At 35.2% G+C, this 12978-nt stretch overlaps 1 protein-coding gene across 1 annotated transcript in view; it reads left to right on the top strand.

The window, feature by feature from the left end:
- Nucleotides 1-4625, top strand: part of RSL1D1 (ribosomal L1 domain containing 1) — a 6042-nt gene extending 1417 nt beyond the window's left edge. Inside the window, exons 2-7 of the mRNA XM_085300670.1 lie at nucleotides 488-660; nucleotides 755-856; nucleotides 1527-1620; nucleotides 1707-1832; nucleotides 2637-2846; nucleotides 4186-4625. Coding sequence (XP_085156796.1) covers nucleotides 488-660; nucleotides 755-856; nucleotides 1527-1620; nucleotides 1707-1832; nucleotides 2637-2846; nucleotides 4186-4491 — 1011 coding nt within the window. The 3' untranslated portion in view covers nucleotides 4492-4625. The remainder of the gene's footprint in view (nucleotides 1-487; nucleotides 661-754; nucleotides 857-1526; nucleotides 1621-1706; nucleotides 1833-2636; nucleotides 2847-4185) is intronic.
- The last annotated feature ends 8353 nt before the right edge of the window (nucleotides 4626-12978 follow it).

Here is a 12978-nt window from a genome sequence, read left to right as displayed (position 1 = left end):
TTAATGATCGCTGATCATTTTTCTGAAAATTAAAACTGCTTTTTTTTCATTAAACTTAATAATTTACTTGTAGTAATTTCTTCAGTTCAAAGMTGAATCTTTAATAGATGTGTTTGCTAGATACAATGGTTCAGTATTTAATGTGAATAAACCAACAATTTAAAAAACCCACGATGTGAAATCCCCAGGACCTCCRTTGTATTGTTTATGCTGCTGGCAGAAAAATTGGAAAAATCTTGCTATTATTATATTTACTTTGTTTAGATGTTACCACRTGCTGCATTTTTATTTGGTGCTATGCAGTTATTATGTAAGAGATCCATATTGTTTGACTCTTAAATAAAAAGAACAGTATCCTTTTTCACTTAGTCATCTTCAGTGCTCAAAAATAAGGAGGACAAAATAACATATCTTGATAGACTAGCAATTATACAAGTTACTTCTGTGCAGTTTTAAAAAGTATTCTAGGCTGTTTTCAGCAATTTAGACTAACCTGTTGCTCGCATTGCAGATCATCTCATACAAAACTCTGAGAAAAGAATATAAACCGTTTGAAGCAAAACGTCGTCTCCTGAACAGGTTTGATCTCTTTCTGTCTGATGACCGAATTAGAAGACTGTTGCCCTCGCATCTAGGAAAACACTTCTATCGAAGTAAAAAGTAGGTCTTTAACTTTTGTGCGAGTGCTTTGCGGTAACTTATAAAACTGAGTCTTTGTAAAGTGTTTTTCCTCTCCCTSCTCTTTGTTTCTAAGGGTACCTTTATCTGTAAACCTGAAAGCCAGCAATCTAGCTAAGGAACTGCATAAACATATCCAGGGAACCGTACTCCCAGTTACCAACAAAGGTTGCTGTTAGTAAGTACAAGTCAAAATTCCTACAGTACTATAGTCCAAGTGAAGTATTGAGTTGTTTATATTCTAGTAATATATGAATAAAAGAGGTTAAGAGTCACCATTCTAGATGTAGGCCATTTTGAATCATAATGTCTAATATATATATATATATATATATATATATATATATATATATATATAAAATTCTTCTTAATGAGAAGTCTTACTGTAGGGTATCACTTATCTTTTTTTTTCCTGATAGCTTAGGAATTTTTAGGCGAATTTCTAGGCACTATCAAACAGGATATACAATCTTAGAAATATTACTGTTAAATTAGATAAAAACTGCTTCCAAAATCTATTCTTCTAAGACTTTTTTGTTTGTCTTGCATCTAAGTCCATCTAAATCTGCAACATGGTTGGTAATATAAGGTATAAGCTACATATCCAAACACAAAAAGGTTAATGTAATATGGGTAAATTCATTGTGACTTACTACAGAAGATTACTGCAATAGCAAACCATCCATTAAGATAATTGCAGATAAGTGGGTTTTTCGTTTCTGGATATACCTAAGAACAAGTCAATTGATAATTGATTAGAAGTGGGTGGTGGTTTTTTTTTTTGTTTGTTTTGTTTGTTTGTTTGTTTTTTTAACCTGTGCATAAACACTGTTCTTCCCTGCTTTCAGTACAGCACGTATAGGTCACACTGGAATGAAAGCTGATGAGATATTGGAAAATGTCATTGCTGCAGTTGAGGTGATTGCAAAGAAGTTACCAAAGGTACTGCTGACCAGTTGTGCTGAATTATGAAACTTCTTGGCTTCAGCTTTGTTATTTTATATAATATACCATTTTTGTTGTTGCAGAATTGGAAAAACGTAAAAATTCTTCACCTCAAAACAGCTAAATCAGTTGCTCTTCCAATTTTTACTGCACAAATCTCCAACTTAGATGAGCTTGACAAAGAGCCATCTGTCGATAAACAGGAAGAGGTAAAAAAAATTCTTTCCACTAAGCCATAAAACCCTACGGAACAACTTGTTCTTTAGGTAGTGTTTATGCRTTATAGTATCTAATATGTTGGTTTTGAATGTGTTGGCAGTGGATCCCAGGCATGTGTGGCTACAAATGGATTAGATACTCCTGGGCACTTGCTTCAGTATCATGAAATCATGGAAACTCCCTGATAGGTTGTAAAGCAAACTGGAAATAGAGTGGTAGCAGGCTGTTCTCTTAAGTTATAAGCTTCTACCCTTTAACTGTAGGGATCTGATATTTCTTCTCAGAACTTTTTGCTTGAATTTAATGCTTATTTTCACATTTCCCATCCAAAAATACATTCATTAACATATATGCACAGATTAAGACTATGCATCCATTACTCATCAGCTAATCAGTGGCATCTGAATAATCCACAAGCTCAAATATTTACATCTTACTTTAGTGTTTTTTCACCTACTTTTTTTTAAATATCACCTGTTTCTTTGCACAGWTTTTTGTATGATGTTTCTGTGCCCAAAATAAATTGAGAGCATATGTATTCAACTTACAGGCTGTAATCCTGACATTATCATTGTGCATTTATGTGGTATTTATAAGGAACTCTTCTCACTCAGACAGTTATGCATTTTTTGTTTGTTTGTTTTATATATGATTGACCAGTCAGGTCTCTAGAACAACAATATTTACATTGACATTGCTAGAATGTCTTATGTTTTAACCATACTAAGACAGATCACTATATAYGTAGAAGTACTGTGGGTGTATGTTTGAGATAAACTTGCAATTAATTTCAGAAAAAAAGGGAAAAGAAACCGAAGAAAGCAGGTAAAAAACTGACTTCAAGTGAGGTTGCTGTGACAACTGAAATKAATGCTACTGCTGCTAAGGAAGAGCAGGAGATGAAAGAAAAAGCAGAAGTAGTCCAAGAACCAGATGATGATGATGATGGAGAAATTCCACAGCTAGTGCCTATTCAAAAACCAACCAGTGTAGCTGAGCTGAAGGTAATTGTTTAATTGTTTGTTAATATTGAGAAACTTACACTATGGTTAAAAATGAACATCCAGAACTGATTAAACTCCTTAGAGAACAGTATGTTTCAACATACTTCAAGTGAAATGGTATTGTTTCTTTTATTTTTCTTTATTTTTTTGTAAAATATCATGAAAGCAAAGATTTGAGTATAGGTGAGACGGGATACCTTGGGAACTTTTCTATTAACCCCTCTTCTAGACAGAAGAAGCTAGTACTTACTGTTCTTCACTTTTGAGTAGTGGCAGTTCTGTCAGCTAAAATGGCAGGTTTGAAGTCAAAAGTAGGAAAAAAAAGATTGAGAAACAGCTTGATAATTAAATTGAATGTTTGTTTAATTTTTAAATTAAAAATTGCTTGTAAATATTAATTCTAATGTAATTTAATGTATCTTCTGCCTGGACTGCAAAACTTCAGAAAAAACAGATAGCACGTTCTGTAGCCTAGTAGCATGCAGTATTAATAATCACAAAATATAAACTGAAAGCTGACAGCTTTTGTGAAATACTCTAYAGTTGTATTATTATCAGTATTGGAGATGTGGATCATGTGACTAACATGACTACTAAATCGTATTCATGTCTAACAACATCCTAGTTGAAACAAAATAGATGAATAAAACAATAACACTTCTAAATTCAGTTTAGTTCATGATTGGATCATACCCTTGAACTCTGTGTCCATTCAGGAATGTCCAGTCTACAGCTATGAATATGTGCAATCCACCAAGGAAAYTTAAATAGCTTGTTTCAAGCTGCTGTTGTGTGGTAGGCCTAGGTTAGCTCATGTGATGAGGTATGATTTCAACTCCAGCTTTATCAGCTCTGGCATTGAATGAATTGATCTGTTGACAACAAACTGCTCTCATGGGAGGCTCTTGGGAATATGTGTCAGCTTCTAGGGAGTACTAGGCTTAGTGCATAGTCAGTTTATATCTTGACAGATTGGCTCTACTTAAAGTCCAGCTCTGCTGAATCTAGTAAGCCCAGACATGTAGGAAGAAATGGACTGTGGTATAAAGTTCTGCCAGCAGATTAGCTCAGTGACCTGGCTGGCCAAACAGGTGGATGTTCATGTATCAGTTAAATCTATTTAATGTCTTACATTGCTACATGTAGCAGTTTTTCATGACTGGTGTGTTAATTCTGCACTTCCTGCCTGAAATGTGAACAGATKTGTGCTAAGGAATAGTCCAGTTGATAGAAAGTACTTGTCATTTATGATAATTTTCACTGATTTGTTTTCTTGGAATAAAAGTAAAGATGCTTCTTATGTGGAAGGGTAATGGCTTTTTTGTCTCTTTAAATACAGAAAACAGAACCAAATCAGAGTCCAGAAAAAGGTGACAAGCTGGGCAAGAAAACCAAAACACGCCTTGGTAAGAGAAAAAGATCTCTACCTCAGGAGACTCCAAAAACAAAACATAAAGTTACTGAAGAGCAGGCAGACTTGCAGATATCACAAAAACAAGCCAAGCAGTTCAGCATGCCAAAGGAGGCAATAAAGGAAAAAGAGCTGAGAAAGACTCCCAGAAAGCCTGAAGCGAAGTCTTTTGCAACACCTAAAGCTGGCAAAATAGTACAGTCACCCAAGAAATCTTCCAAAATGCAAAAATGAACGAACACCCAAGAAAAAATACACAGCCCACAGTCAGCCTGAGTATTGTCTATTATAACATTTTATATAGTATTTCAATGATGTCTTTTTAGGAAGTCAATGTGTTCATGAAATAAAGCAGCTTCTTAAGGAAATTTGATCCTAGGAGCTTTTTTTCACTGAGACCTGTGATGATTTGTTAGTATTTCCTTCTAACAGAGGATTTGGAACAAATAAACACACTAACTTGGTTGACTGTATTTCTTCTATTTTAGAGTAGGAAAAGATAAATTCTCAAGAATTTGTGTCAAAGGGCGGGAGGTGATTATTCTATACAAAAGTTGAGAAATACTGCATAGWGTGACCTCTTTCCTTCGGCATAACTTGGCACTGGAACAAATAAAGKCTAAAACAAGTACCAAGAGCAATCAATTTAGCTTAAAATTTACAATGTTAAATCTGAAATAGCTGCTATAAATTTTCTTGAATTGTTCAATATAATGAAAATAGGATGAGATCTATCAATTTTATTCCAGGTATGTAAGTCAGCAGCTTGACTACAGGCAAAGATTAATGTATTCTAGCTATTTTTACTTCGGTATTTGCAGGTTAAAAATATGGACAATTTAGTAGATTTGGATATTTATTCAAAATAAAACTTTAAACTGTCAGTTCTGGAATTGAGAGTCATAGCTATGAGAGGGGGTAACGTGTTGGTATAGATTTCTGGAATTGAGAGTCATAGCTATGAGGGGGGGTAACGTGTTGGTATAGATTTCTTTCATAATGTAGGATCTTTTATTGAAATGGCAAGTAGTCTTTTTCAGCAGTGAATAGTATAAGAAACTTTTTCTTCTATGTATTTTGCACAAGTGTTCAAGAACTATACATGCTACTATCAGCAAGCATATTTTTCCTTTTAGTTCAAGCAAAAGGCGGGTTCAGTAGCTTGAACAGTTCAACAGTTCCTGGCAGTGCAGTTTATTTTCATCTTGTGCTAGTTCCTCTGTGATTCTGCCTCCATTGTCAATCAACTGTTCTTTACTGTCACTCGTTCATCCATCCCCCTGATTGGTTAAACTGTTTTTCTATCTTGTTATGTCTCTGCAATTTTGCCCCCAACATCCACTCTTTTCAGTCTTTCTTCTCTATGTGTTGTTTTTGTTTTTTGTTTTTTGTTTTTTTTTTTGTTCTTCACAATAACTACTTAATTTGAAAATTATCTTTCGGTACGGCTCCTGTTTTGAATTCTCTCCTCTTCCTTGTTCGTTCTTCACACAGCAATAATGTAGCTCTCCGTTACCCAATTCTCCCATCTTCCTGTGAATAGAGGTATCTGTTCTGCCTTAGAAGTGGAATATAATAAATTCCTCTGTATTTTATAGAGCTCATGCAACAATTCAACTGTCCAGGGACTCCTTTATTCACTCTGTTGCAGGTTCACATTGCAGTCAGCRAAGTCATTTATAATTTTAGCAAATGCAGTCTAAAATCCATTTAAAATACAAGCAAACTTACTAAACTGCAATTTTGACTATATCATCTTTGAACCCTTGGCTTGTTTTCCCTTTCCTATTCCACCAAATACGGTTTCTTTACTTCGCAAGGCCTGTCACAATCTATTTCTATCCTTTTTAGTATTTCTCATGTACAGTTAGACGTTGGCTCTGTTTGGGGAGTCTGTTATATTAAAGGCAACTTTCTGGGATTTTTCTGTGCTGTTCATAACACTTCAGAGACAGACAGAACTATATTTCTTTGAACTTCAAAGGACAAAAGTTATCTTGCAAGTAAAGTCATGCTTATCGATATTGTCTCATCACAACTTTGCATTTACTTGATTCATCTTTTGAAGCTATAAAATCACTGGTAGAGACTGTATTTTTGATCTATTTCCACAGGCAGGGGAATAGGGTTCTGGTATAAGATAACAGTTCCTATATACTACTGTAATACAGATAATAACAAACTGATTCCAATATGTTTCTTTTTATAAAATATTCTGAGTTTGAACACTATCTTAATATAAAAATAAATCACATACATTTACATCTAATGTTTCTATTGCTACATTTTCATATTTTAAATGCATTTCATAAGTACTCTTTTTATCAGAATACAACAGATACAGTTCATACCAGTTTAAGTATTTTGTAATTATTAACTTGAGGTATTTGCTGGCCACAGAACTGAATAGTAGCTTGTAGAAGGTTAGACTGAAASTAAACAGCAGTTTATGGAAATACCATGCAATCTGTATCAGGCCCCAGTCTGTAGACTGTGATGCAACTTAAAGCATTATTTACTGTGTATTATCTCTCTAGCTTCTTAGTCAACTATTCTTAATAACATTTTTCATAGAGAATGACAAGTGAAATATTATTCATTGAAAGTGAATTTTATAATTTATTACACTAAAAAAAGACTCATTCCAGTAACAGTCTAATTAGCCTGTCTTTTTTTACTGCAATTTTGTGCATACTTTTTCATTTTCTAAAAGGAATTAAAAGTTAAAGCTGGTACGGATGATAGCAATATATTGTRCTTGTTAGCAGATGTATGTTTTCACATAAGATAAACAGAATGCAGTGCTTTTGTTTAAAGTCATTTACTGTAAATGTATCTTGTTAAAAAATATTTTAGTAACAACATTAGAGTGACATCCTCCTCTGTCTTTTTGGCAAAGGACTGTGCTTTAAACTCAGTATGGTATATTTTGTTTGATGGAACAAGAAGGAACATTCTTCTGTGTTACTAAGACTTAATAGACACGGAGGCAATTGTTTAGTGACAAAAATACCCAAAGATAAACTAATCTTGTAACTTCTGGGGAAGTTTATACAAGCTAAGCTTATTGAAGTTATTCTCTGAGCTTTTTTAAATTTATTTTTATTTTATGAAAGGGATAATAACAGCAGAACTGATGCAGGCTTTTACTGATGACTGTTCATACGTCTATCCTTTTAACACCTGAATTGCTGTTTGCAAATCCTTTGGGAATACAGATGCACATGTTAAGTGGTTAGCAAAATCAGAATCTCTGCAGATTCTTAATGTGCTAGTATAATACAAATAATGGTCTTAGAAGTCATATTGGTGATAAAGACTCGAGAAAAGAATACCCCAAGCAGCAGTCTCATTACAACAGCAGTTGGCACAACAGTGTGTCCTAATGTTACAGAGATTATCCTTTTCTTGGATGTATGTCTTTGCCTAAAGAAAGCTTATTAATCTGAAAGAACTCTTCTGACTGTACCCATTGACAGATGTTACTAGAAAAGGTAGAAGTGCTGAATGTTTGTTGGAGCACTTAGATAAACTCTTTTAAATCTGAATCAGTGAAGGAAGTAACTTTCCCAAGTTATTTTCAATTCTACTTTCCTTTGGGAGGTGGCTTGAATGCTGAACCAAGATTCAGCAATATGGATGGAATGCTTTATTCTTTATAAATAAAGTGAGAGAAATCCAAGAGTATATATATACCTATAAATGCAAAGATTAAGATTATTCTTAAAAAAAAAAAATTGTCTATTCTCTCTATCCATGGAAGGAAATTAATCTCAAATCTGATTGTTTTTTTTTTAACAGAAAAAAAAATCCTGAAGCTAATATATTAGCCTTTTTACTTGTATCTTTGTATCAGCTATTCTTTATGACATAAACAAGATCTCCTTACCTTCACTTACGGGACCTGTTTCTGCTTCCTGAACAGTTGAGGGTATCCTTACAAGTTGGTCACAATACAGTTGTTTCCTCCATCTGAAAAACACCAAAATTTAAATGAATTTAGAGGTCCACAAGCTACTTGAATCAGAGGCACAAAAAACACACACTGCGGAACTGAAAAATTATATATTTTAAGTTTTACAGAATAAGCAAATTGTTTTCTCCATGATTTATTTCAGACCTTCCTCAGAGTGAGAATAAAAGGCAGATTGTGATGTAAACCCCTAAAGATAAAAACCTTTCTTAGTAAAACTTTACTCAAGTTCAGAGAGAAAAAAAAATCATAAAAGAAGACAACATTAGCCAACAATCTGTAAGCAGCTGAGTTCTGAAGAACCTATCCTATTTCCTGTTAAGGATATCCTGTACCGATAGTTTTGATGCCTATAAACTATCAAGTTAAATAAAATGTGGTAAAAGAAACACCAGAGAACGTGAAAACGTTCAGCTTGATAGATGGTGTCAACTTTCTGTAATCCATGACCTTCCATTCCAGTCTATCATAATTTTATTTAATCAAGAAAAAGCAAGTCTGACTCAATAATCACCATTAGTTCCATGCTGACAGAAGATACTGTCTTGACCAAAAGTAATCGTATCACTTTCTAGTCTGGGATGTGTCTATTCCATAATAGCAGTGGATGGAAAAGTCACCTTCTGACTGCAAGCATGTTCTTGTTCTAAACATTCATGCTAAAATAAAATGTTTCTTAATTGTGGATGTGGATGTGCAGAAAATTCTGAAGATCATAAAGTCTGTATCAATAATTGATAGTGAAACATACTAGTTTGCAGGGACTGGAAAAAAACATTTTTCACATTGGAAAAATTAACAGGAACTGCCTTGGAACACAATGTATACTTCTCTGGCAGCTTGAGCCAGTCCATGCCAGGACTGCAGTAGTCTTGCTTCTTCTTTCATACCAAAACTGGAATTCACACAGCTAGGTGGTTAGACATGCGAAGCAGCTGATCCAGCTACAAACTAACCCATGGTGTGAGAAATATAGGGAGATTGCTATAGCCCAGTTTGTTCTTTTATGTTGCAGAGTACTCTGGACTCTGACAGTTAAATAAGTGAGATATGGAATTACTGGTGTGATTTCTTCTTCTTTTAAACAGTGTATTGTTTAGTTAAAAATTATTTAAAATTAAGAAAATCAGAGGGAAATAATTTGATATAAGTACTGCASATCTTCAGTTAGAGTCATTTGCAGTAGTCACTTCTGCTTAGAAGCACCAAATTACCATTAATGTTACAAAGAGTTATATTTCCCACTTTTTCAACAAACTATATGCATTGAAAATCAGTGCTGAATGACGAAGGAGTTAAATTAATTTTGTTTATTCAGAAAACTATTTCTTATTAATGTTTCTCATGCTTGTCTAAGAGAGTTAGGAAATCTTGTCATGTTGCTAATCAGGAAAGGAGGAAATAAGGAAAACTAACGTTCATTCCAAATAAGTTGAAGCTATGTCTACTGCTGATGTGTTACAGAATCAAATCAGGTGTAAAACACAGTTGTTCCAATTTTGCTAATTCCAACTGGCCATCTGTAAGGACCAAACTACCACTTTATTTCCTTAATATAACTGTGGATTGAAAAGAGAAAAGAGAAGAGAAGAAAAAAGAAAAGAAAAAAGAAAAGAAAAAAGAAAAGAAAAGAAAAGAAAAGAAAAGAAAAGAAAAGAAAGTTTTCTGTGTGCTGTTGGTGGCAAGTAAGATGGAAAACACCTCCCCAAGGGCTGAGCTGTTTTAACTCTGCAAGACACATTAGTGAGTATAAAGTTCAGTCTTAAATGAACAACTAGCGTGCAATAGTCAAGTTTGAGCCTATGTAAGGACATTTCTGGGAATAGGCATCAAGAGACTAAAATAAATCAGGTATGTTCATGTGTAAATACTTGGTCTATAAATATCTGTTAGTATTTTTGTTCCTGTAATTCTTGTTCTGTTCTGACTGACTTTAGAAATAGAATGTGAAGGGTTTAACAGGCATCTGAATAATTATTTAAGGTACTGTATCTTTGACCTTACAATTTTTGTTTATTAAAAAAAAAAAAAAGAAGGGAGTAGATAGTTTGTTAGCTCCTCCTACGTTCATGGAACAGCTAGCAGAGCTATGAGTCTTATAATAAAACCATAGTACCGTGAGTTCTCTTGAGAGTCTTATAATTCTGAATTTAAAAAGGGACTTCAGTTAAATTTTTACACAAAGCAACACTTCCAGTAGTTAGTCTTAACTATTTAACTTTGACATAACTTAGTCTTTTTTAATAGCAATAAATTCTGATTCTGTCTGTTTACTAGTCTCTTAATAGAGAATAAATTATCTTAAAAATAAGGAGTTGTCATGCTGTATTTAAGCTCTTGGAGCACTTGAACAAATAGGACTGGAGCTTTCTTTAGAACACTTGTCTCTTCTTGAAGAAGTGCTGCAGGGAAATTAGGTTGTAAGTAAAACACTTTTGGCTATCCTTCCTGTGAACCTAAAATTCCTTTAAAAATACTGAAAGTGTAGTGACTTCATGGAGGGTAGAAAGGAAGTCAATAAACTTCCAAAATATTAGTATCTTCCACCTCCCTTTTTTTTTATTTTTAAGTGAATGAAATGAACTATGTAACCTGTTTTATTGTTAATATTTGCTGTCAGAAAAACCCTCTTGATTTAGCTCAAAGACAGGCTTCTGCAGGGAGTTTTCTTTCTTATTCAAAAGGTTTAATAAAGATACTAACAAAATATTTCCTGTATTATTGCACAAAGTCTTTTTGTTTGTTTTGTTTGTTTGTTTTCTGACTGGATCTGATTCCACATTTCCCATTTGTTCTCCATGTTAGAGTGGGCATTAACCTGTGGTATCTACGAGGGATAAACCAGAGTTAGGAAGGAAATGTTTCAAAAGACTGCCATAAATGTCAGAAATTACAACTCTAATGAAATATGTAACTAACTCAGTCTGAAATACTTAATGAAATTAAGTATTAATGAAATTAATTAAGTTAATGAAATACATAACTGACTCATTTTGCAGAAATTAGGTCTTGGGGACCTAGACTTGCTGCACATATGAATGCTATAGGGCTAGAACTCAGGTTTTTAATAGCTATTTCCAAATAATTTAGGATTATTAATATTGACTTGCTTAAAATTCCTGCGCTATTTTTTCCTGTTGCAGTTAGATCTGATTTTTAATCCTAGCAATCTTCAAGTTAAACAAAATGGCATAGCTATTTCTTTTAACTTTTTTATTTCTTTTATATGATTATTAGAGTTCCTACTGCTCTCAGGATCCTAACATTAGCTAGRCTTCCTAAAAGCTATCCTGAATCTAACGGATCAGAAATCATAAGATTTAGGCAGGCATACGAACCTCACTTGGAGATTTGGATAACTGGCGTATTATCTTCCTTCCCTTACATTTTTAAAGTCATAATTAAGATGGTTACTTAACGCTATAAGGCAAGGCAGAAATAGAACTGCATTATTACAAGTCTTTTACTTAAGCTAGGTTTAAACCTTAAAATCTGAAAGATCAACAAAATAATCAGAATAGCAAAATAGGCTTTTTTTTGTACTACAGGTGATTTTAAGATAGAAGTGGATCTTATATGTTGTTACTGCAAGTCCCAAAGTGAAAGACACTTTAAGTAAATAAATAGCATGTGTGCTTTCTTTTTTAATTTTTTTTTTCTTTTCTTTCAGAAGTCTTCAGCTTGTGATTTTTGTAACRACACATTTTGTGGAATAATGTCTGTAATACAGGCAGCCCCTAATGAGGAAGTGGCTTCACCTGTTCTTGATTTTCCATCTTCTGTAAGAGTACAGATAAATGAACCAAATCCCATGACCAATGCTGAGAGTCTGTGGTGCTACTACAGCAAACCAGTTACACTCATCGTCGTTGGAGGAATGCTCGTCATCAGCAGCATCATCATTGGCACTCTCCACTTCACCAAATACCTGGACGTCCCACATGCTCTTGGGCCTGTCTGTCTGTCCATTGGCCTGATGTTCCTAGTTACGGGAGTTGTGTGGATACCCATCGTTAACCAAACTGTTAGGTATAAAGGGCTCCTGAGGGCACGTGCAAGAAAACATACAGCTGCGTATAGTTCTTGCGCTTGAGGATTTGAAGTGTTTAACGGCAAAAAGTTACGTACCATAGCTGATATTCATGAGAATGGACTGAAGTGAAATGTATCTTGCCTTTTATAGAGCTGTTTTACTTACTGGATTTTTCATCTTTGCACTTGTGTTTTCAACTGGTTTCCTTGTTAAATTGTTGAGCTGATGTGGGATTGTAAACACTTGTTTTGAGCCAATCTCTTCAAGAACGTACCTACAGCTGCCCTGTGTGACTCTACAGGAGCACGTTATAACTGTCTTACGACCCTCTGCTGTCCCCGAGTAGCTGTTTTGACCGCTGGGTGGAGCGCTACGGCCCCTTGCGGGAGGGAGACTGGATTTCGCTAAGCTGAGCTAAAAACCTCACCTCATTTAATCACTTGATGCCTCCTCGGGGGCCCCTGTCACACCGGGTCCAGCAGCGCATCGCGCTTGTCCGCACAAGCAAAGGGCGGTGCCTGCGAGGCACCGGGGGCACCCCGGACCCCTGCCCGCTCCTGTGAGGCGCAGGGAGCCGCAACCGCCAGCGGCCCTGGCGCGGCGAGGACAGGAGCGAGAGCCCCAGCGCGGGGCTGAGGCGGCGCGAAGGCGGCGCTGCCCTTCGCCTCAGCGAACCGGCGCCGCGAGGCACCCGCGAGGCGGGGCGGGGCGGGGC

This window comes from Rhea americana, unplaced genomic scaffold (assembly GCF_003343005.1).
Source record: "Rhea americana isolate MKP2758 unplaced genomic scaffold, rheAme1 scaffold_10, whole genome shotgun sequence".
NCBI lineage: Eukaryota > Metazoa > Chordata > Aves > Rheiformes > Rheidae > Rhea > Rhea americana.
The sequence above is the reverse complement of the archived record's forward strand: the minus strand, read 5'-3'. Positions and strand labels throughout refer to the sequence as shown.